Source organism: Grosmannia clavigera, assembly GCF_000143105.1.
Source record: "Grosmannia clavigera kw1407 unplaced genomic scaffold GCSC_144, whole genome shotgun sequence".
NCBI lineage: Eukaryota > Fungi > Ascomycota > Sordariomycetes > Ophiostomatales > Ophiostomataceae > Leptographium > Leptographium clavigerum.
Window position 1 is genome coordinate 2,018,601 of NW_014040797.1, and position 23,378 is coordinate 2,041,978.

A 23,378-nucleotide genomic window follows, 5' to 3' on the forward strand; every position below is an offset into this window, starting at 1 on the left:
GAGGATACTGTTTACGATTTATCACTCATTGGATCAACCCATATATGAGAAACAAACAATTACAAACAATTACATACCACATGTACCGTTCTTTAAATCTCTCTCCGTGGCTGTACCTGATATCGGATGTGCAGACGGACAACCGAAGGGGTATATTGCGATAGGACACATGACAAGTACAGCACACACGTATACCCACCCGCACTGCACACACACACACACACACACACACACACAGGCAAAGAAGCATAAAAAGGGGGAAGAGGGTTATGTTTTGTAAATTGCCTTGGACCCAGCAGCAGAAGCATAGCCTTCTAGAATCTTGGTCCAGAAAAAAGGAGGGTGTGTGGTATGACAAAGAAATGTAAAGACATGAACAAAAGTGGACCAAAGCGTGGACTTGCAGACATGGGATACCAAGCTCGAGCCACAGGCAGAGACAGGGGCATAGATAAAAGACGGCAGCAGACTGGAAAGGTGGAAGACATGGCCGCTCTCTTTTCGATCCCACCATTCGGACGCCACGAGCGGCAGAACGAGACAGAAGGGAAAAGAGCAAGCGACACAAGACGCCAACTTCTCCCGGATGCAGCCGTGGCCAGTCTCTCCCTCTGGGCTCCAGCGTTGGCGGCTGTCAGAGATAAGTCCAGGCCCGCCATACAAGCAAGCTCTCTTCTCAAAAAGCAAGGTGGAGGTTGGGGCATAAAAAAACACATTGGAAACAGAAGACGGACGAAGACGGACAAACGGGTGGAAACAAAATGGAAGCCTCGGGGATCCCATGAAAGAACCCGGGGGGTGTGTGCGCCTGCAACGAGCTGCCGGCTGCCGGCTGCCGACTGCTGCTTGCACACCGCCCGTTATATTTTCTTTTTGCTGTTTGCTCCTTTCTAAAACGCACAGACATGGTGGATTTACGACGCAGGTGCGGCGGGCTCCTCGGCCTTGGTCTCTGCCTTGGCCTCTGACTCGGCCGCAGCCTCGGCAGCAGCCTCGGCCGGCTTCTCCTCCTCCTTGGGCGGGTCGTTGGAGGGGGCGGCTTCCGGCTCGGCGCCGTCGGACGACGTCCACAGAGTCAGATTGTCGCGGAGCAACTGCATGATAAGGGTGCTGTCCCTGTACGACTCTTCGGATAGCGAGTCGAGCTCGGCGATGGCGTCGTCAAAGGCTTGCTTGGCCAGGTGGCAGGCACGGTCGGGCGAGTTCAAGATCTCGTAGTAGAACACGGAGAAGTTCAGAGCCAGGCCCAGGCGGATGGGGTGAGTCGGCGTGAGCTCTGTCTGGGCGACGTCGGTGGCGCTCTGTGAGGGCAAAGGTTATCCAGACTGTTCGACCGACAGACGACGTGTGAGAATACTGGCAGGACAAACCTTGTAGGCCTCATGTGCGGCGGTGGCAGCGACCTTGCGCTTCTCGCCCGAGGCGAACTCAGCGAGGTAGCGGTGGTAGTCACCCTTCCTGCAGGCTGTTAAACACTAAACAGAAGGAGAAAAGGGGATGAAGAGGGTGACAGCACGTACATCTTGTGGTAAAACACCTTGGACTCGCCGGTTGCGGCGTTGGGAATGAGGCTCTCATCCAAAACGTCCAGGACGTCTTGGCAGACCTTCTCGAGCTCGGTCTCGATCTTGTGGCGGTACTCGCGGATGGTCTCGACGTGCTTGTCGGAGCCCTTGGACTCTTCCTTCTGCTCGATGGACGAGATGATACGCCAGCTGGCACGGCGAGTGCCAACCACGTTCTTGTAGGCAACACTGAGGAGGTTACGCTCGTCGACGGTAAGCTCGCCACCCAGCTTGGCAACCTCCTTCATGTACGTGACCATCTCATCGTACCGCTCGGCCTGCTCGCACAGACGGGCGAGGAAAGTCTTGCTGCACGAAGGGGGTATTACTGTCAGCTTCATCGGACCCCTATTTTACGTTGTACGTCTCCCGCGCTTGTCCGACGAGCCATGGGCCGACCTGTCCTCGTCTTCCAGCTTCATGATACAGGTCTGAGGCCACACAAGCGCAGCGTCCATGACGGATAGCTAGCTATTCTGTCTATTGAAGACGAGGACGTCGGAGGCAGAACACAGCTCGTTGGCCCAAGTTTGGAAGAGCATCTGAAACCAGGCGAGTAGGAGGGCATGGAGATGCATACTTATCGCGCTATAACACACAATACAGGTCAGCATACGCAAGAGTAAAAACAGACAGAAGCGGAAGATGCACGAGACGGGTGATCCTTGAGCGTGATGCCCGACTGATACCGGACTACATCCGTATTCCGCGCAACGGGAGCTTTAGGAAAAGGGGGAGACAGCAGGACACAGAAAGAGAGCGACAGAGCTGCTCGACCAGCCAAACAAGCTGTGCAGAGAGGGGGATGAGGCAACTCACTTCGCTGGCCATTGTTGCTGCTGTTATCTTGGGAGACGAGGTAATCGTGGCTCGACGGAAGAGGAGGGGGAGAGGTGGTGTGGTCGACGAAAGAATCAAGGGGGCTGACAGGCCGGCAGGAAACGGCAAAGAAGGCGGGGGGGGCGGGGTGGGAAGACGAGGAGGACGAGGAGGACGAAGTAACGGGAAGCAGGGTTCGGGGGGTGAAAGAGGTAATGGAGAAAAGGAAAGTTAATGGGGATTTGGAGGGGTTAGTTTTTATTGTATTTTTTTTTCGCCGTCTGGGCGGAAGAGGAGGAGGGACTAATTAGGGACAAGGCGTTTGGACGCAGCAAAAGAGAAGGTTCGAGGCGCGCGTGCCTCCTGACCCTGTCGGTAGCCAGAGAGAGAGAGAGCGAGAAGAGAGGGGGGGGGGGTTGCTGCCTAGCGGCTAGAGGGAAGGTGCCCTGGAAGCGATTGATTGGGGGAGGGGCAGTCGGGGCAAACCCCCCCCCTAGCAGGCGAGGCGGCAGCGGCCCCAGCCTTCTCGCAGGCAATTTCACTGAATTAGGAGTCGTCGGTACAGGCGCCTGCTGTGCGGATCAGCAGTGGGAAAAAAGGACCCAGCGGGACCCACCGGCCGTCCCACGGGTCCCATGGCCCAATGGCCCCTCTCGCCAACGTGGGTGGCCTGCCTGAGGCAGACGGACAACGGTGCCGCTAAAGGGGGGTGGTTCTCTTGGGGGAATTTCCCAGGCGTGTCCCGGCAGATTACGATTTGCTCGTAAGCCCATTTTTGGCAACATCAGATCCGTTGTGCTGCCCGCCTCATTTCTGCGTAGCTTCCGGGGGGTGTCGTGTGATGGGAGCACCATGGCCGGCTTGTACTCCGTACTACTCGTGGTATCGGTTCCCCCCCTCCTGCGTGCACTGGCACCGACTTTCCCTCTCTGTCGACGGCACGAGCCACGGCATCGGACAGCCTCAAGAAACACTCGTATCGTACATAGTGTAAGCTACATAGTAGAGATCGCGTGCGCGTTTTGGTGACGGCCAAAAAAGCCTCTCCTGGCAGGTGCGACGGACGGATGTGCCCCACCATTCTGGCCATTCTGGCCGGATGGCCCATGCAGCATGACCCCATTGTCCTTCTCTTCCACTTTTCGTGTCGACCTCGCGCTGCTCTCCAATCAGCGGCTCCCCACTTCGTCGCAACGGCCTCGTTCCAAACTGCCGACTGCGCCACATCACACATTCATCGACTCGAGTCACCAGACCAATCAGCGACGACGCGCCTCGCGTCTCATTCTGGCCGCTGACTTGGCAGCCAGCTGGCAAGTCTGCCTTGCTCTTTCGTCCGTACGGAGTAATACAATGACATCTATTCCGTGGCTGACTAACCAGCCTCACTTCGTTTGTATCTTATCGTATTACAACAACCCTACAAGAAACGGATCAATCGCGACCCTAACCACGCCGGTCTGCCGGCCGGTCCGAACCCACGCCACCGCCCAGGTCCAACACCGAGGTCATCGCCTCGTCGTACGTGGGCGGCGGGTCGTCGTACGCGCCCTCGTCGTCGTCCAGGCCCGCCTGCAGCTGAGGCGGGTACAGCGGATCGAACGCGTTGACCGGCAGCAGTGCCTGTGGCTGCGGCTGAGGATCCGTCTGCTGCTGGCACAGGTGGTACTGCTGCTGCGGTGACCTTTGGTCGCACGGAGTGCTGCCGTTCTTCTGCATCGAGTTCCTGTTCTGCGCGCTCGCTTTGGCTTGTTCTTGCGCCTGCTGCTGCTGTGGGACTGGTCTTCGACGAATGGTCATCTGTCTTGTAGCAACCGTGTTTTTTCGTGGAGGCAAAGCGGGCATCCCGACGGCCTCGAGCTGTTGGGCAGACGGCTCGTGAAACGCTGGACTCGTTGGCAACGGCATCTCATGAACTCCGGCCTGTTGCTGTCCCTTGCCCATCTCACGCAGGTACAGCTTGTCGTCGTCGTCGTCGTCGTTGTCGCTGCTGTCACTACCATCGCTGTCGCTATCCTCGTTCTCGTCTCGCACCTGCTGATGCTGTCGCAGCTGGCGCTGTTCCTGCAGTCCCTGCAGCTCCCGATGTCTGCTGACGGCTGCCACCAGCGCTGCCGTCGGCCGGATGCCCGAGTAGACCTCGACGGCGGCAAAGTTGAGCGGAAACCGCACCGTTTGTGGCAGCATCTGTGCTGGCTGGGCCTGCAGCGCCTTGAGAGCCTCCTTGCGCGTCTTCTTTTCCTGCTTCGTAGCTGTCGTGCTGAGCGGCCGGTACGCCCGCAGGGCCGCTGTGGCTGGTGACGGCAGTCCCCATGAGAGCGTAATCCGTACCTCCAGCTCGTACTCGCGGCTGGCATTGCAGATCCGGAAGTTGGGCACTACCGAGCTGGGCAGTGTCTTGGACCGCCAAAGCTCGTTGGACAGCTCGATTTCATTGTCCACCGGCCCGTCCGCCGTGCAGACGGCAATGGCCAGGTCTGTCTGTGCGAGCAGCACCCACGAGGTCTTGCTGACCACCTGCAGGTCCTGGGCCACTAGCCGCATCGTTCCCACCAGCCGCACTTCCAAGCCCGTCAGGTACACCAGCTCGGGGCTGGGCTGCAGCTTGCGTGCTCTCAGTCCTAGCGGCCCTGCCTGTCCCCATGTTAGGATCGCCGGAAACGGTAGCAGTGCCGACATCTGAATTGCTGGTGCCAGGCCGTCCTGCAGCCGTCCAGTTTCAGCTCCCGAGCCACCTGCTGCAAACTCCCTTGGTTTCGGCGCCATCACCATCAACTGATCGCCCGGTTCAAACAGCGTTAAGCCCACGCTCGATGTGCTGCCGCCTCGCCCGAAGAAGCTGCTGCTCTTCTTCCGCACCGGCGCAATCGCCAGCGGCACTGCTGCCCGTGCCCGGAACGCAAACGGCCGTCGTGCAAACACCTCGCGCGTCGTCGGCGGTGGCCGTGGTGGCTCAATCGGCATGAACCGGAAGCCCAACTGGTGTCGCCAGTTCTCCTTGAACAGGCCCGGCCGCTGCACCGTCACCTTGACAAAGTACCGGATCTCCACCTGTCCACTGCTCTCGCCATAGCTTGGAGGTAGCGTCTGTCGTATGTGGCGCAGCAGCAGCTGCTTCGTCCCGTTCATCACTCGAATCCCACTCGTGTCTCCCAGTCCGACGCCCGATCTCGACAGTGCCGACGGATTCGCACACGTGTTGTTGAACGGCAGCTCAAACTGGAAGGGAAACGTGTGACGGCCTGCCTGCAGTATCGTCGCCGCCGGTGCCTTTTTCTCGCTGTCACCCATCTTCGGCGGGTATGCCTGCACCACCTGGTACAGGATCTTGTGTGTTTCCTTCAGCTCCGCTCCCGCCGACGGTCGCGGATGGCTCGGGTCCTTGGTCGCCACATCCGCGTCGTCGAGCGGTTTGTTGCGGTATGTCCAGCCGGCCGAGGTCTCCGCTGTCGGCACGATCAGCGCCGTGCTCGCCTCGCCCTCGAGCTTCACCACAACAGCACCCACACTCTCCGGTCGCGAAAGCGTGAAGCCGACCTGCCCGCTGACAGTGTCGAGATTGGTGTAGTAATCGGGTGGGTCGATCAGATGGATGTGGATAGACATCGTGCCGTCTGGCCTGTCCGGTATAATTGAGACGAAGACAAGTTAGGAGAATTGTAATACAGTATCCAAGTCCAACACATCGGCCCATCCTCCACAGCAATGCCAGGGCATCGAAGAGCAGTGGAGCTGCCGCGCGACAGTGACAGCCGACCGTTGACGTCCAAAAAGGCACACAGCCCCCCACAGTCGAAATGAGCCGCTTCCAAACCGGCCTGGCTCGTATTACTCCGTCCCTTGGCGGAGCTTCGCCTCAGTGCCACATTAGTTTGGTGCTTTTCGCCGTGCCGTTATGTGGACGAGCAAGTAAGCAAGCTCCGACTGCCTCGCCAAGGACGCTGTGCTTTCCGTCCAGCTAATCCTCTTTCTTCTGGAGAGCAAGGGCAGCAGAGGGTCAGGTTCCTCAAGACTTGTTTGGTCGCCCTGGGCTAAGTCCTCCGCTTTTTGGCTTCTTGGCATTGCCCGATGGAGCCCACCGGACAAGACAGTCAGCAACGGCTTCCGATAAGATAAGACACTATTATGTCATCGTAAATTTGGAAAAAATTGTGCCCCTCATCACCGCCCAAAATTCGCCAGAAGGAACCGCATGGCGATCGCAGTACTGCCAGACGACAACATCTTCGGCTCCATCCACCCTCTCTGCGACTAGACAAAGAGGCTACCGTACAGTATGGGAAAGGCAAAGGCACCCCGGAGGACCGGCGCAGCCTCAGCTTCGTCTCCCTACGCTCGCCCCACTACTGGCAAGGCCGGGACCAAGAAGAACAATGTCTTCAAGTTCAACACCAACGTTGGCCAGGTACGTTGACCAAGTCTGCCGACTGATCGAACGGCACGAAGCTAATAAACGGACTGCAGCATATTTTGAAAAATCCAGGCGTTGCAGATGGTAAGTCACTCTTGTCCCTCCTCTTCCATTTGTTCCGGACAATCGGCTGACCTTTGTATCAGCTATGTTAGTTGCATATCTTTGAGCTCCCACATCTCTCGTTGCACGAGCTGACATCAAGTTTCTGCGCCAGTGTGGCAAAAGCCGAAGTGAGTGCAACTTGTCAACTGCGTGGAGACGGTGTACTAACGACCTTCAAGTTAAAACCGACCGACGTTGTATTGGAAATTGGTCCAGGTAGGCCGCAGTACTGAAGTATTCGCCTGTACGCAGCCTGTTCTGACAATCGTCTTCAACAGGAACGGGCAACATCACGACCAGAATCTTGGAGAAAGCCCGGAAATGCATAGCCAGTAAGGACAAGCCGCTCTGTCTGTCAATTTGATAGCGGATTTAACACTATTTCCAGTCGAACTCGATCCTCGCATGGCGGCCGAAGTGTGAGTTGGCCTCCCAAAGGACGTCTGCTCAAGGAATCGACACAGAGGTTCTGACACTGCAGTACAGAACAAAACGAGTCCAAGGCGGTCCGCTGCAGAAGAAGCTTGAGGTAAGTCTGCCATATAGTGTTCTGTCTCGCAACTCTAACTAACGTCAAAGGTCCTTCTGGGAGACGCCATAAAGACGGAGTTTCCTCCTTTTGATGTAAAGCCTGCGAGCCCCTCCCTCATGCACGCCGTCATCTTGTAACTCTAACCTTGTAACAGGTTTGCATCTCGAATACCCCCTACCAGATCAGCTCGCCCCTCGTGTATGTATTGATGCCTGTTGTCCTCTCCCAACTAACACATCACTAACAGTCGGACAGGTTCAAACTTCTCTCGCTCCCGAACCCGCCGCGGACAGCCGTTCTCATGTTTCAAAAGTAAGCAGCATCCAACCTCCGTTCTTAGTCGTACGTAATTGTTGCAAATCAATTAATTACCCACCCCAACAGAGAGTTCGCCCAGCGTCTTGTTGCTCGGCCCGGCGACACTCTGTACTGCCGGTTGAGTGTCAATGCCCAGTTCTTTGCCCGCATTGCCCACGTGCTGAAAGTCGGCAAGGTATGTCCCGTCTGCCCTTGAACTTGTAGACGCTGCGCCGTTCTAACGCAGCCATCGTCTTAGGCCAATTTCAATCCGCCACCCCAGGTTGAGTCTGCCGTCGTGCGAATTACTCCCAAGACCGGCTCCGAGAGGCCCAAGTTCAACTTCAGCGAGATGGACGGCATGCTGCGGGTGAGTTCTCTCTTTTAAAAGAGAGAGAAACACACGCCTTAACAGCAAACTGACCCTCACGCGACAGGTTGCCTTCAACCGCAAGAATCGCACGATGCGCGCCTCTTTTGCCAGCAAAGAGGTTCTAGCCATGCTAGCGCGCAACTACCGGGTCTATGCATCGATCAACGGCATCGCCTTGGACGACAGCCTGGTGGAAGAGGGAAACGTCGCCGACGACGACGACAACGGTGGCATGGACGTGGACATGGACGCCAGCGGCGACGAGGCAGACGGCGACGAGTGGAACGGCATTGCGGGTGGTGGCGATGGCGATGCCGACGGCGGCGGCGACGACATGCCGGCCTTTTTCAAAGAGACGGCCGCCCATCAGCCGCCAGCCAAGACGCCCAGCCGGCGCAAGCGCACAAAGGTCGACGAGCTGGTGCGCGCCAAGGTGCTGCGCGTGCTGGAGCGTCTGGAAATGGCCGATCGCCGGTCGCGGCAGTGCGACGAGGGCGACTTTCTGCGGCTGCTCGATGCGGTTCGTCTTCTCATTCCAGTTCCTCTTTTGGCCTCATTTTCCCGTTTTGGCATTTCCACTTTGCTGACTAATCAACAGATGAACTCCGAGGGAATTCGCTTCTCGTGAGTGTTGGACTCGTTTGGAACTACATTGAACGACAGGAGAGGGGGCAGATAAAATGGGAGACACTGGCGTTGTTGGAAAGCATCGTTCTTCTTCTTTCCCTGCTAGACTACTCGAGCGTGAGCATTGGTCGCTGCTATCTGACTGTGACAAGCATAATTGACAACAACGAATGCCCACCTCCAATCTCAAGAAGCAATGTAGGGATGACAGTAGTATTATTATAATATGTTGTAGGATCTGGATACGTGACGTATATGTAAAGAAAACAAAAATCCATGTTCGCTGTTTGGTTGCCCACAAGTTTGCCCGTAATATTTCTCATCTCTCTTCCAACAATCAATGCTTTCCTTTCCGTCTTGCCTTTTTGTGTTATTTGGCGCAGACCTTGGCGGACGGAGGGCGGAACACTCGCATGGTTGTATATTAGGAAACAAGGCTGCCTGCCACCAGGTAATAAATGCCACAAGCACGAGAAAGCACGAATAAACACGAATAAACACCGAAAAAGCAACAAAAACAACAACTGCCCCTTGGACCGGAGCTAAGGGGCTTAGACAAGCAACAACAAGAGACCAAGAGGCGCCTTGCTTTCTGTTTCCGGCCAGGACACTGTACGATCTGTCCTGTTTAACTCCTCAGGATTCCGATCCTGAAATGCCACGCGAGGGAAATACATGCTGGAAGAAACCCGCTTTTCTGTCTGGTCTGTATCCCGGCCCTCCCAAACTGACAGCTAAAACCCGTGTTGCGACATGAGAGGGATCTTTCAAACAAAAACAGTGCGCCCATGCTGCAACTATATGCCACGATGGAAATAAAAACAAAAAGGAGTTAGTCGATTTCTAGAAATAAAAAGGTTTCTGATACAAAGGAGAGTCGTGATAATGAGTGACTGGGTATAATTCGTGTATATTTTTTAGTTGTCCTGGTGTATATGTGTTGTGTTGTGTGCTGTGTGTTGACGCTGTGCAGTTGTGTCGTTATGCTGTCGTCTTGTTGTGTTGACGTTGTGTTGTAATGTCGTGTTGTGTCGTTGTGTCGTCTTGTCGTTCTTTCTCGTTGCCTTGCTAGCTTCCTTCTCTTCCTCACGATATCGTCGCTGTTTCGTTGGGATGCAGCGCCGGGCCATCGGCTGCGTTTGGCTTCACCGTCGTGCGGCCCTCAATCAGGGCGCTGCGCACCCGCTGGCTCAACGGCAGCGAGTAGCGCAGCACGCCCTTGACGATGAGGTCGAACTCGTCTTCCAGGATGCGTTCCCACCGCTCGGAGCCGCCGTCGGTGCCGTTCCCAGGCCGCCGAATTCGGATGCCGGCTCGCGAGGTCGATAGGCCGTGGTGGAAAAAGGACCCCTCAAAGGAGAGCGCGTTGTCGAACTCGGTGAACTTGCCGAGCAAAAAGTTCGGCGACGAGTCCGGCTGGTCGCGCGGCTCTTTTTCCACGTCGTCGGTGTGAACGTCGTTCCCGACAGCCCTCTCCGACGGCGCCGGCTTACCGGCTGTTCCGTGTGGCCGACGCCACCACTCCGAGTCTGCCCCGGCATGCGGCGACTTGGCAAAGACCTCCATGTCGGCGGCGTCCACGGTGACGACGACGACGTTAGGGTTATGCGCTCGTACCAGCAGATCAAACATCAGCTCCTGCTCGCTGGCAATGATGTTGTTGATCTTGACCAGCTCAATATCCTCCAGCGGCTGCGACGTGGCAAACATGAAGCCGATAGCTCCCGAGATCACCAGCATCAGCATTACCGTCAGCACGAGGCAGCTGGCAAATCGATTCAAAAAAGACGGCGCCGGCCGGTACGACTGCTGTTCCAGCGAACGCATCGACACGTGGTGACGCCGCGATCCTCGGCCGCTCCGTCCAGTCCGCATCGACGGCGAGATCAGGGGTGTCCTCTCGTCCTGGACCCGTCCGGACGTCTCGTCCAGGTCGTATCCGTGCGGAAGCCCGTTGCCACCAAGGCCGCGCTTCGAGTAGGGGCCGTTGCCCCGAACGCTGCCGGTGGCTCGGGGACTGGCCGGGCCGGTCATCTGTCTCACGCCCAGGCTGTTGCTGCCGCTAGCACCCGGCGGCAGCTTGACACGCATCGTGCCGCCGCTGACCGGAAATGGCGACTCGCTGTCAAAGAGCGACTGGTGTCCATTCTTGGGACCGCTGAGACCCCATCGGCCAATGTGGCTTCCGCCGACGTGGTGGTGAAGACGCACGGTTCCGCGGCCGGAACCAGCCACGATGCCACGGCCTGCCGTGCCCTTGGCCTCGTCGTCACCGAGCGCGCTGTCGTTGCCGCTGCTGTTGCCAAAGGTGTTTACAAACTTCATACTCTTCTTGACTGTCGCCGTCGCAGGCGTATCCATGACGCTGTGGATGGACCGCATGCCGCTCCGGTCGTTGGCCACCGACACAGACGTCACGCTTGGCGTGCGCGAGTGGTGGAAGCGAAGGGGGCGGTCTCGGCCGTCGGCCGGGTTTGAGTCGTACACAAATGTCTCTTCCGAGTCCGATGTGTTGGCCTCGTCGACGGCGCTGGCAACCTTGGCCTCGAAGATGTCTGCCTTGGACGTCGCTGCAGCTGTTAGCGGTGAAAATGCATGTTGAGCATGCAGCCGAGCATGAATTTGGGCACGCATTTGGGGGCGTAACTGCATATGTTCGGGCATGTTGTGTGTGTGTTCAGAAAAACGTACCTGTTCCCTGTGTCACAGCCGACTGCTTCCGACTTGTCTTCTTTCTCTCCTTCTTTGGCCGAATCGTCTCTGTGCTTGGCCGCGCGCGCAGGCTGCCGTTGACGCCTTGGGCGGCTGCAGGCCCGAGAGCCACGTTGGGTATTGACGTCACCGTTTCCGTTTCCACCGTCATCGTCGCCTGTGCACCCTCGCCCGTCTTTCCCTTGGCAGCGCTAGTTCTGATCGTGCTGGACGACTGACGTGGCGTCAGCGGTGGTAACGCAGACGTGGAAGTCGTGGCAGCACGGCGGTTGGCCCTGCTGACGCTGCTCTCGTTCCCGCTCTCTGCTTGGCCATGGCCTGACAGCTGCTTGGCGCGGATCGTCTTATTGGAGGACACTTCCGACACCTCCGACACCTCCGACACCTCCGACGTCGTCAAGATGCTGGCGTTGGACGTGATGCTCGCCGTTTCCAGCTTCTCCAACGCCGCATCGAGGGCCCGTGGTGATCCCAGGGGGCTTGCCTCCTGCACCGTCTCCAGCATCGGCACACCGCCAGTCCCAGTTCGGCTGGGTGTCCGCATTCCCGATAAAATGGTCAGGTAGGATTCCTCGGCCTCGCTGTCGGACGGCGTCGGTGTAGAGTCCGCAGTGGAGGCAGCAGAGGCAACGGTGGCGGCAGGTTCAGCTGTCGGGATGGAGGAAACGGTGGCTGTGCCGAGCTCCGGCTGACGCAGGACGGGAGGCGGAGAGCGCAGACGGGGTGAGATGGGCCAGCGGGGCGAGCCTTGTGGCTGTTCGGATTTCTGTGGGCCTGGAGTATGGACGGAGGAGGCATCGGAGGTTGCGGGCGGTAGTGAGGGTATGGCCGTGTTGGACAGTGTCGTCGACTTCAGCGCCGTTGGCGTTCGGATTTTGGACCGGGAGAGACGTGGTGGACTGGGGTCTTGTTGGCTGCTCCGTCGTATGCGGAAGCCCGGAGTTTGGGGGTTTGTGGATGACGATGCTGCCTGCGATGAGGGCAATGCTGCTGCTGCTGCCTGCGATGCTGACAATGTCGGACCTGGTGATGGAGCCGCGGCCAAGGCTGCTTTTACGGATTTGTTGGGGCGGACCGAAGGACGAATCGGGGATGGCTCTCGAGACGCAAATGGGGACGAGGGCAAGGACGGGGACAGCGAAGCGACCTGTGATATTTGCGGTGCTGGTCTTGTGGACCGTGACAGATCCGCTCTGCGGACGGAGGCCGATACTGATTCGCGGACGGGCGTGGGGTTCAGGCCGTGTGTCTGGTTGGCAGACGCGCCATTTGCGAGATTGGACGACTTGTCCATCGTTGTGGGATGATGGGTCACCAAGGGACCTGTATCCTGGTGGCGGTGGGTGCCGATGTCGTCGTGTTTTGCAGGTGTCTGGTCGCGTTTGTGCTGGGGGACAGCAGCTGTACACCTCGCGTAGTCCACCAACACCTCGGCACTCTACTCTCTCAGCTATAATATCGACTATGGCTTCGTGGTGCAGTCTGAGTCATGATATCATGGTGCTTCCCCGGCCGAGAGAGGAGTGGGTGGACCGTATTGGGCGGACTGAGACGAGGGGAAGAGATGCCGAAAAGGCCACAGCTTTCTTCTGCTGATGATAATGCAACTTTCCTTTTCCAATTTCGCCGAGGGTGTCGACACGGAGGTTCGGCTTTGGAAAACCCGCTTCGGTCGATGGGACGAGAGAGGGGAAGGGGAAGGGGGGGGGTGCAGACGTAAGGCGTGGTCAAGAGAGCTGTTCTGTTTACCGGCTGACAGGGATTCGCAAGGGATGACTTCGGAGGACCGACTAGAGAGAGCGGACGGGATGAGACGAGCAGGTCGCTGATGCGAGTCGCTTGGTTAGGCAGGGAAAAAAAGGCCAGACAAGGGCGGATGACCGAGGAAAGAGCAAATTCGTCCGTCTGTCGAGAGGGGGGGCGGGACGTCGAATGCGTGGGTACGGAGCACGTAAGATACGTGGAGATGGGTGCAGGTCAAGCGTGGGTGTGTGTGGTGAACTGTCGATGTGACACCTTTTCTTCGCCGGCCGTCTTGGGTCTTGTTGAGGAAAAGGATGTTTGCGTTGTCCTGCAGGCTGCGCGAGGAAGGAACAGAGTGTAATACACTGTGGGCCTAGGTCGGACGGGACCTTAATTTTTTTCCTGTACGAAGCAAGGGCGCTAGAGCCTGTGACGGAGAACGTTCTAGGAGCAACTAAGCGCACAGTGCGCCGAGTCTCGCTGGCAGCGCGACCCAATTTTTGATTGAAAATACAGAAAATAATCAAACTAAAAACTTGGCTGCCCGACCGTCAGCATGTGGACGTTTTCTGGCAGGATTCGAACACTGGTCTGGCCAAGGAGGAATGGAAGCGAAGTGAGATGGGAGCGCAGCTAAGAGACGGGATCTGCCCGATGGTGGTCCTTTGTTGTCCTTTTTTCGCACCCTCGCGTGCAAAAGGGTCACGTCACTACCGAAAAGATAAACGGACGCACTGCTCCGTTAAGCGATAGGCCTTCGCTCAGTTCCGCGGCAGTGCGCGTGGGAGCACGCATTGACAGCACAGCACAGTTCAATGTAAACCGGATGGACACGTGTTCAGCCGCTTGCCGCACTCGTCGTAGTGGCCAGGCTATTGCTCGAGCAAGCAGATTGCGAGTCGGCGTCTGTTTTTCGCTCTTTTACGAGACTGAAGATACGGAGCACGAATTCGTAAGACGCCTTCCTGCCAGCCGTCCGTCCCGTAACGGTCAGGCTTTGTTCCGGGTCAGTCACCGTAAGTGCCTGACTGATCCCCCAGAATCCGCTAAGCTTTAGTACAGGGCTGGTGCCTGTCCGCAATTCTGGCAAAAAAATGTGTTACCTTCTCTGCCGTGAGGTATCTTATGTATCTTACGTACCGCATTTCTTGACCGCATCTTTTTATTGAAATATTTTCCCTGCTTTTATCTCACGTACGGGTCGTTCCTGGTCCAGTGAACTTCGCCTTTCCTTTTCTTATCCGAAGCATTCCCCTTTCGTCTGCATTCCCTTATCGGCCTTGCCTAATTTTCTTTCTATTCTTCTTTACTATTTTTCTAGTTATACAACTCTCTACTCCGTAGGTTTCTCTCCATTTGGGGCTTCGCATTTTTCTTCTCCACGCTCCGCTCCATTCCCCACTGTTGTCTCTTTTAGGTTTCTGGCTTCTTCTGCCTGCGCCCTCATTTCCTGTGCCTTCACCGTCTATTTTCTTCTCACCGTACTTTGTGCGCCCTTGTCTAATATCGAGACCTACGTGAACGCGTCGGCGTCGCAGCCACTTGTTCGCCTGATCGCTCGCTTGTGCCCCTGCATTCGATGGCTTTTTCTCACGCTGTCCACATGCTAGTAGCAAGATAGGATGCATAGTACTCCGTACGCGTACGTGTATTCGCAGGTTGTTAACCGTCAGGAAGACGGATTACGACGAAATGCAACGCGATTCCCCGGAACCAAACGGTTACGTCGGAAAAAGTGGCCCCCATCACGAGACTGCGACCGAAAGAATGAATGCGTGGAGAGCCATGGGACTTGGACGGATGGTCCGGAAACGGCTTGGTCTTCGGCCTCTCACAAGCGGCAACGTGGCACCGGTTGTCTGTCCCTCTGCAAGAGTCCCTCTGCAAGAGGGAAAGCCCCCCAACCAAAAATGTTGTCAGCAAAAAACTGGGTTGCGCGCGCATTCTTGAAGGTGGTGGGCCACCCACTGCAGGCAGGTCTTTTATTTTTTTTATGGTTTCCTGTCTCTTTTTCTGTACTCTATCCAACTGTCAGGGCAAAACTCCATTTTCTGCGGGTGGCGCACCAGACTTGAATTTCAAGAACACTGCAACATCTACTCCGTAGCAAGCACTCGCGTCGATGCGCGATGGTTGTTCGTCAGCCGAGGCAGGCTTCGTATCATACGGAGTACGGCATGCGCCACATGTAAAATGACGACCGAAGAACAAACTACTGGAGCAGATCTTGATGGCCACGGAAAATACCCGTAGAACAGGCACCAGACCAGTACCTGCAGCTGAGGGGCTGGATGGATGGCGGCGATCTCAGCTATTTTTACGTAGGATTTACATAGCACGATCCACCACTATGTAGAATACCGTACAGAGTATGAAATTGCTCAACAAAGACCAGATCCAGTATCTCGACACACGATGCTGCCCAGCTCGCCCGTGCCCATTTGCCCAACGTCATGGATGACAGCCATTCCGGCTACAACAACAGGACTAAGCAGCACCTCTTTCTTTTCATCCCTCAGTGAGCATACAGCTGTGGCAGAATATATCCGTCGTCCACCGTGCCAGAATATAGCCTCTATCGGGCTGTCGGGCGGTGACGCCGTTTCGTCGGTGCAGCAGCAAAAGCAGAGCTGTCAAAGGGACCTCGGCCGAAGCTGCCGCATTCTCGGCGTCCCGCCAGCTGACAGAGCCGAAGCCGGCGATGGTCCTTGTGGGCTGACTGCGGCATCAGGCTGCGATGAACCACAGAACCTGGCGTCCGTCGAGCAATCGGCCAGCTGCAGATCTGTCCCGGCTGCACCGCCGACGTGGAAGTGGAAGTTCTTCTGCTTAGTCAGCATTTGTGCAGATGGCGAACATGGCTTATACGCACCATAGCCGCCGATCCCAGTCGAGCCGCCGTTGGAGCTGACACTGAAGCCGGCGCAGACGTTGTTAATGCTGATCTGCGACAGCGGCCAGGCAGCCGGTAAAGGTGAACCGGTGGCGAAGCCGATAATGCCGCCGTAAGAGACCGCGTCCGTATTAAAGTCCTGTATTCTGCCGCCACAAGCCTCACTCCTCCTTCCTGATATCGCCTCGCCCGGTAGCCAACCAGCCACTGCTGGTATTTTTCAGCATAGCTCCATCCCTCTGCCACGCCCATCAGCTCCGGAAAATTCGGCATCGGCCATTCTGCCGTCCATTGTGTCCATTCCGGATACAGCAGCAGTCCATCGGGGACGACACGCAGCGCCAACAAGTTCCCCGGCATATCCTCGAGCCTCTCCAGCTGCCTGATCGTCACGCTCAGGAACACAGCAGGTAATACTCGCTGCTTTGCCATGTGGGTAGGAATCCGAGCCAGGCGGCGAGTTGCTTCTCCCAGAATGCAGTCCCGGGAGCCTTTCACCAGCTGTAAGTGCCAAGAAACAGTGATTTGTGTGTTTTGGTGTGTGATTGTTGCTTGAAGGATAAGAGAGGAATTCGAATACCTCGGAAGCGAAGCTGAAAATGCTATAACAAACAAACAACTGCGTTGTGGCAAAAGTATTGGGCAGCCGCTATCTGTAGCACTCGGTACGGCAGATATCACACAAGAAACCCTTTTCACCTCATGTATTGATGCCACCGCCGCTTGCTCTCGTACATGGTACGCTAGCACAATCCGCTATTTAGTCTATATAGCAGCCTTTCCACGAGTCTTGAGGCTAGGCCGAAAGTGACGATAGTTTTGGTGAAGACCCCTCCGCACACTGCAACTAAATCGAGGCCTGGTCTTATTTCGTATCAGCTTAACTGGTGCTTTCCACCTCAGGTTCATCGGCTTGTACTGGATATTCCGGCCACGTCTTTGGAGGTGCCAACGTCACATCTTTTAGCCTTCGTGTGGATCAATGCCATATAAGTCTAGACTAAGAATGAATCAGTATAAGGTCTCTTGCTGCTAGCTATACCCGGAGTGCCTGTTTGTATACACTTTCCGAAGCCGAAAATTGCTTCAATGCAGTGGCTACATAGCGGTAACTGTTCGCTTTTCCCCCTCCCACTCCTTAACCTTGAAAAGCATCACCACAGACGTGTACAAATGGTTGATCCCAGCCCCATTTCCATACGTAAGATGTACAAATCCCTTCTGCTGGGCGCTAGGGTGTGACTGGTTGATCCAGAAAATATTATGGCAGACACCGAAGACTTTTAGGACATCTTCCTCGGTATGAGATTCGTTGCCGCCAGCACGGGTTATTTTAACGTCCGAGATTTTCGATACGTATGACTCTGTTACCAGGGCCTTCATCGGATCGGCAACGGTACCCTGGTTGGCCGAAGCTTTGTTCTTGAAGTATTCGTAACGCTTCAAATATTTTTTTTCAGGTGACAGAGCCTGCCGCACCGATACTTTCATGCCAAGCACTGTTAGTACTTTGTAGAAAGACAGGTCCACACCCTTCAAGACTGACGGGAAGAGCGGTGCGTTCTTCTGGCTCTTGACCGAGTGTGGATATGCATGGCGGCAATAGTATCCGACGATACTGCCTAAGTTGAGGGTTAGTGGGAGACTAAGAATAGGAGGAAGGGGGAAAAGAAAAGAGGTAAGAGTCCATACCCGTGGTAAGGAACAGGGGGTTACCGATGGCGTCGCGTAGGGCGCCGTACAGCGGCAGACGGACGACGTCCATGCTTTCGGTCTTGCCCTTAACATCGACACGCTGTGGCACCGAGTATAGGTTATACGTCAGAGTGACGCGATGGCCAGCTGTGACCTCCAACACCTCGTGCTCGCAGTCTGAATAGAAGGCCGCCCACTGCAGAGCCGGGGGACCGGCGTCTCCCCCGTTCAGGCCCGTGCCAATATCCCAGTCGTGCCTGATAGTCTGTCCGCTATGGCGTACAACCAGCGCACCCCCAACGTGTACAGTTGGCAGGCACAAGACTAGTGAGCCGAATTGCTGCTCGGATCGTGGCGTGTCAACATGCGCTTTGAAGTGACCGGACGGACCGGAGTAGACCTGCCAACAAAAGCCATGTTAGCGATGCAAACAGAATTCTGATGACAATATGACAGCAGAAGCAAAGGAAAAGCAAACGTTCAGCTTGTACAGCTCGGCCTTGACGCCGCGTGACCCGCCCGCCATGTAATCACTCGGCATGAGCATCTCGGCGACGGTGTCGACGATACCCAACCCATATGGACAGAGGCTGCTGGAGAAGGCTGAGACATCCAGCTTGGACGCCTTGCGGTAGTCCTCGTCGAACACATCCTCGCCGGCGCGGCCAAAGGTTGCTGGCTGGCAGTCCCGCAGCAGAGCAGCCAGCTGTTCAGCACCGAGGCCGGCGGTAACAGCCAGTGGGAACACCACCCTTCGTCTGGACTGAAAGGGTTGTCGAGCTGGAGTAAGTAGACAAGGATTGCAGGGGTTATGGGCCTAAGTCGTCAGAAATCCACATGGCAGCCTAACGGGATCGCGTATATCGCCCCACGGATCTGCCTAATTTCCCCATACTAGTGGAAAAGTGGGACTGTGTACAAGAGGTACAAGCCAGTTCAAAAGATATATTGGAAATACAAATTGAATCGCAGCAAGGTTGTTGATATTGTCTGCGTACTTTTATAGAAAGGCAAGCTTATTGCTTTTTAGTATATAATATCTTTAGCTGCGTTATAATTATAGGAATGCTTTGCTATTAAAATAGCTAAGCCATCGCTTCTTTGTTAAATACTGTCAAGCTCTGGAATGGAGCGCACTGTGACCGTTCTGAGTAATAACGAGTTATGGTAATTGTCTGCTGCAACTCTGGCTCTAAAGATGCCTGGCCTGAAGCTGGCGTTGAAGTAGCACCAGTTCGGCCTCGGGCCTCCTCCCCCCATCTCTCCAAGATGATGTTTTGGGACTGGCGGTCGAGTTTTGCTGGATTCGCAATCTTCACTTGGTCGTTAGAGGCTCCGAACCACCATCGCAGTGTTTCGTAGCTCATTTAAGGACTCGGCATCTCCAGCTTCGATAAGTAATGTCGACTACCTATTGGGATCATGCATTTGAGGCAGAGGACCGCCTGTATAATCACCTTCGCCGCCATCACCCCCTGGATGGCCTTAAATTCGAAATGTTACGCCCTCGAAGCCTCCAACTTCCTCGAAGACCGATATTGGAAATTTGAAACAAGACATCAGTTCCCAGACCCAAGTGCAGTTGCTCGTGAACATCAGTGGGAATCGAGATAATGAGAAGTGCGGACTAAGAATCGTATCGTCGCAACTGCTAATGGCAGCGGCGAGCTTGTCTCCATCTCTCAATTGCTGCAAAATTCGTAGGGGAGACATCTAAAGAGTGGAAATAAGACCGGTTAGATTTTATAATCAACGACAAACAACGCAGAACATTAAGCTTACTTGTTACAATCAGTATGTCCCCAACAGTTTCCTCGATTTGGTGGAAAAGGCTCTTTACCGGTGTGAACCTAGTCGACGGTCTTCCTCTGTTTGAACATCTATGGGGACAGACGAGTTGTACGAAGCCGAGGCGCTAGGCTGTATGACGGTGGGCATAATAGACGATAGTAGAGCCAGATTTTTAGTTAGGTCAATACGGCGATTGTTTGTACGGATGACCCGAACAGCGAATATACAAAACACGGGCTTAAAAAATCGTCTTATACAAGCATCGAAAAGTCATCCCGTTTTAGTGCGCCCCCTTTAGTCTTCACCTAATCTGTGCGCTGTACAGAGTAGAACACAAATACTCAAAAGCCGCCAGCTGGCAAGATACCACTGTAGAAGAACTGCTTTTGTACGGAGTACATAACCTAGTGGCTACTTATCGCAAGCAAGGCCGGCGGAAAGAGGCAGAGGCGCTAGAAGCAAAATATGTGGTACGAAGGAGAAACTAGAAATAGGCTCTTATATGGACTAGGATAATATGTAAGAAACCGAACAGCTTGATAAAACGAATAGTGAAATGCTTCATAAGGGTGCTGTGAACTTTTTGATGTATCCACATCGTAATGGCCATTTTTGAATAAAGGGAATATACGAAGGCTGTTTAAATTGTGAAGAATCAAGGGAAATTCGGAACACGGCTGCAAGCCTTAGTAGGCTCTATCTGGTTCGTAAATATGAATCAGTATACAGAGTGTCCGGAGAACACGATCGCCAGCCACCACCATAATGATACAGGTCTCGGTAGATAGTGATGTGAGGAAGAATCAAGGGCGAGAGTCGTCTTATGTATGTGTACTTAAACACCATACCTATGAGCTAAAACGCCAAGGAAGCCGCGCTGGCTAAAGACCGGGATTGGAAAGTAATTTTTCATTATAATATCTACAATCTCATACCCCCAGTACGTAAAGCTATTGTATCATTTTTGATTCGTTTGAAACTGAAACTAAAAGAAGAAAAAAGTATCACCCTCTGCACTATCCACATATATAGCCACGCATGTAACCTGGACATTCCAAGATGGAAAGAGTATAGGAGGCGGGAAAGGGAAGGAGGAGGAGAGGAGGTAGGAGAACATGGCAACCGTTAAAGCTTAAAGGTCTGCATCTCGCGAAGCCGCTTTCCATACTTGTAGATCAACATCGGGACGGGAATCATGGCGATTGAGAGAAATCCCAGCAAAGAGTTGCCCCAGCCCAGCCCGAGACTCGAGTACATCCGAGGGCCAGCAAGAGGGAGCAAGGCACCGACAAGACTGCGCAATACCGTGTTGGCAGCGATGGCAGATGCCGCGTACATGGGGTACGCATCGACGAGGTAGGTAGTGATGGGCAGAAAGAGCCCGATGATGCCGAAGCCAAAGGGAATCAAACTCAGGATAGTCGCTATCCAGTGGACTTTCTTCTCTGCGCACCACCCATACCAGAAGAAAGTGATAGGCAGAAAGAAGCCGAAGAAGATGGTTGTCGCCAGTCGCATCTCGGGCACGAATACGCCGTTGTTTGCCTTGGCCAGGCGAATGACGGTCTTGTCCGAGTACATGGTGATGCCCAACCAGCCTACGAGATTGCCAACTCCTAGCGACAGGTACACGAGGCCCGTGAGCCCGACGTTGAAGCCGTAGGTCTCCTGAAACACAGTAGGGATGGTGGTGAACAACAGGTACAATACGCCATAGACGAAGGCGATGTAGAGGGACAGGGAAAACACCATGGGAGATAAGAAGAGCATCTTGATGGGCCGCACAAGGCCGCTCTTTAGAACCTGGCCAGCCGTTGATTTCTCTCCAGTTTCGTAGCAGCTGCGCAGGTCGTCTCTGCCAAGCTCTGTCTTAAGACGTCGTACTTTGCGCTGGATGAGGATGGGGTGGCTGGTTTCCTTGTTGAGGATTTCGATCGTGATTGTAAGTATAGCCCCTGCAATGAGGACAACCCAGAAGTCCCATCTCCATCCTATCGTCTCTGCCATAAACCCGCCTACTAACGGACCAATAGTTGGGCCTAGATGTGTATGTTAATAATAAAAGGTCCCTCCTTATACGTTTTCATCTTCTGGTAATAGCCTACCAAACAGGGGGCCAAGAGCCCAAATACCCATAGCCACGCCGCGGTCTTCAACGCGGAAAATGTCGCTAATCAGGCCGCCACCGAGAGTCTGCCAAAGGGCGCTAATCAGTATGCCATAAGGACACAAAGAGGAAAAGGAAAGGGACGAGGCAAGACATACAATACAACCCGCGCCCCCAACACCAGCCAGCAGGCGAAAGACAATCAAAGAGGCGATATTAGGCGCACGCGCACAGCCAATTTGCCAGCAGCAGAAGAAGACATTGGCGCTGGTCAGGACAATCTTCCTTCCGTAGATCTCGGACAGTGGGGCCAGCAGCAGCGGTCCCAGACAGTAGCCGAGCAGGTAGATGCTAACCATCAAGGAGGCGATCAATACGTTGCTGTTGTGGAACTCCAAGTCCACGTGGCTAATGCCGGGTGAGAGAATGGAGGAGGCAAAGGGCGTGATAAAGGTGATGGCCGAGAGAAGGCCGGCTAGCAGCCATTTCTTGGCGGGAGGGAAGTTCAGTGGCATCTCAGGGTCGTCCTGGCTTTCCCAGCCGACGATGCCGCGGTCAAGGTCCATAAGGGGAAGCAGCTCAGCGCGGATGCCGTGCTTCTTGCTGGTCTTGCTGGTCGAGGTAAAGAGGCGGGAAAGCTTACTCTTGGCGCTGCCTCTGGTCTCAATTCTCCTAATGCTCTCGATATCCGGGGCCTGCGAAGGGTCAGTCTTGGCCGTGGCCACACAGCAAAATAACTTTCTCTGTATTGACTCACCATGGCAAGCTCCATGTCGAGGTCGTGTCCGAGAGCAATCGCTTCACCCGCGTCATGGTCGATATCCGGAGTTCCATGGTCTTGACTCTTGACCCGAGCGAGGCGGCGACTGTAGTCGCGATCGTGTGCTTCGATATCATCGTCATCCTCGTTGTCAGACTCGGTCTGACCCTCATGCTTGGCAGACGAGCCGCTGAGTCTTGGCTCAGGCTCTGTCTTGGGCTGTTCCTCCTTCTCTTGCGTCTTGGCCTGAGTCCCTCCAAGCTCTGTGGCCGAAGAAGATGAGGTCCGTGGCCGAGATGCCGGGCCGTTGGATTGGTAAGCACCTTTTTCATCCATTTCAAATCTAGTCACTGGGGTTGTACACAAGTGAGAAGATAAAATGGAAGCTATTGTCTGAGGCAAGGCGTTGCACTACAGAAGGACAGTGTGAAGTCACGAGTGCAAAAATTATTACAGGGCATGACTTATGGTTTGTTTTTTTTTTCTTTACTTTTATGGGGAAGAGCCCGGACTTACCAGTTTTGCCCGAGGGATGGATTTGTAATACCTGTCCTATTCGTACAAAAGCATCGCTCGAGCGGGGGTCGGCACCTAAAGATGCCGAGAAGTAAAGCGAGATAAGCCTTAAAAGACGGGATTATGACGGCTACAAGCCAAAAAAACTACGTCGTGGTGTTTGGGTATTGGCCGAGGTCCGATCCGGATATCTTTGCAGGACAGTGGCCTTTGACAGTGCGCGGCATATGTTCGAACCTTGTGGTTTATTAGGACGTCTATTAGTAGCTTTGAAGCCTTGGCTTGGCTTCTATACAGCGAAGGTATACAGGATAGAATAATGGTGACTATATAGACAAGAAGACGAAAACGAATAGATGACTAGAGAAAAGTCGTATCTTACGTGCTTTTCCGCGTCGGTGTAGGGCGAAGATTAGGACAGCCATCCAAGGC

At 54.9% G+C, this 23,378-nt stretch overlaps 6 protein-coding genes across 6 annotated transcripts; 1 reads left to right on the forward strand and 5 right to left on the reverse strand.

Annotated features, from left to right (window-relative positions):
- Positions 1–914: 914 nt before the first annotated feature.
- Positions 915–2,023, reverse strand: CMQ_3089 (14-3-3 family protein; the record flags this gene model as incomplete). The annotated part of the gene is made up of 4 exons (XM_014317167.1): positions 915–1,301; positions 1,371–1,458; positions 1,521–1,874; positions 1,923–2,023. 4 exons carry the CDS (start codon positions 2,021–2,023, stop codon positions 915–917), a joined length of 930 nt encoding a protein of 309 aa, XP_014172642.1.
- A 1,807-nt stretch (positions 2,024–3,830) lies between these two features.
- CMQ_2913 (arrestin n-terminal domain containing protein) lies at positions 3,831–5,990 on the reverse strand (the record flags this gene model as incomplete). The annotated part of the gene is made up of 1 exon (XM_014316991.1): positions 3,831–5,990. The coding sequence occupies one exon, from the start codon at positions 5,988–5,990 to the stop codon at positions 3,831–3,833; it is 2,160 nt and encodes a 719-aa protein (XP_014172466.1).
- A 670-nt stretch (positions 5,991–6,660) lies between these two features.
- CMQ_2786 (dimethyladenosine transferase) lies at positions 6,661–8,730 on the forward strand (the record flags this gene model as incomplete). The annotated part of the gene is made up of 14 exons (XM_014316864.1): positions 6,661–6,789; positions 6,868–6,879; positions 7,013–7,028; positions 7,179–7,232; positions 7,289–7,319; positions 7,387–7,429; positions 7,480–7,524; positions 7,587–7,630; positions 7,688–7,744; positions 7,817–7,925; positions 7,989–8,099; positions 8,167–8,292; positions 8,473–8,622; positions 8,701–8,730. 14 exons carry the CDS (start codon positions 6,661–6,663, stop codon positions 8,728–8,730), a joined length of 957 nt encoding a protein of 318 aa, XP_014172339.1.
- A 1,085-nt stretch (positions 8,731–9,815) lies between these two features.
- CMQ_3240 (phospholipid metabolism enzyme) lies at positions 9,816–12,735 on the reverse strand (the record flags this gene model as incomplete). The annotated part of the gene is made up of 2 exons (XM_014317318.1): positions 9,816–11,305; positions 11,421–12,735. The coding sequence occupies 2 exons, from the start codon at positions 12,733–12,735 to the stop codon at positions 9,816–9,818; spliced, it is 2,805 nt and encodes a 934-aa protein (XP_014172793.1).
- Positions 12,736–17,175: 4,440 nt separating this feature from the next.
- CMQ_2743 (uncharacterized protein) lies at positions 17,176–19,032 on the reverse strand (the record flags this gene model as incomplete). Its single annotated transcript, XM_014316821.1, has 4 exons — positions 17,176–17,699; positions 17,770–18,172; positions 18,251–18,535; positions 18,958–19,032. The coding sequence occupies 4 exons, from the start codon at positions 19,030–19,032 to the stop codon at positions 17,176–17,178; spliced, it is 1,287 nt and encodes a 428-aa protein (XP_014172296.1).
- Positions 19,033–20,688: 1,656 nt separating this feature from the next.
- On the reverse strand, positions 20,689–22,766 carry CMQ_2991 (major facilitator superfamily transporter multidrug resistance; the record flags this gene model as incomplete). Its single annotated transcript, XM_014317069.1, has 4 exons — positions 20,689–21,602; positions 21,669–21,756; positions 21,829–22,365; positions 22,428–22,766. The coding sequence occupies 4 exons, from the start codon at positions 22,764–22,766 to the stop codon at positions 20,689–20,691; spliced, it is 1,878 nt and encodes a 625-aa protein (XP_014172544.1).
- Positions 22,767–23,378: the final 612 nt, after the last annotated feature.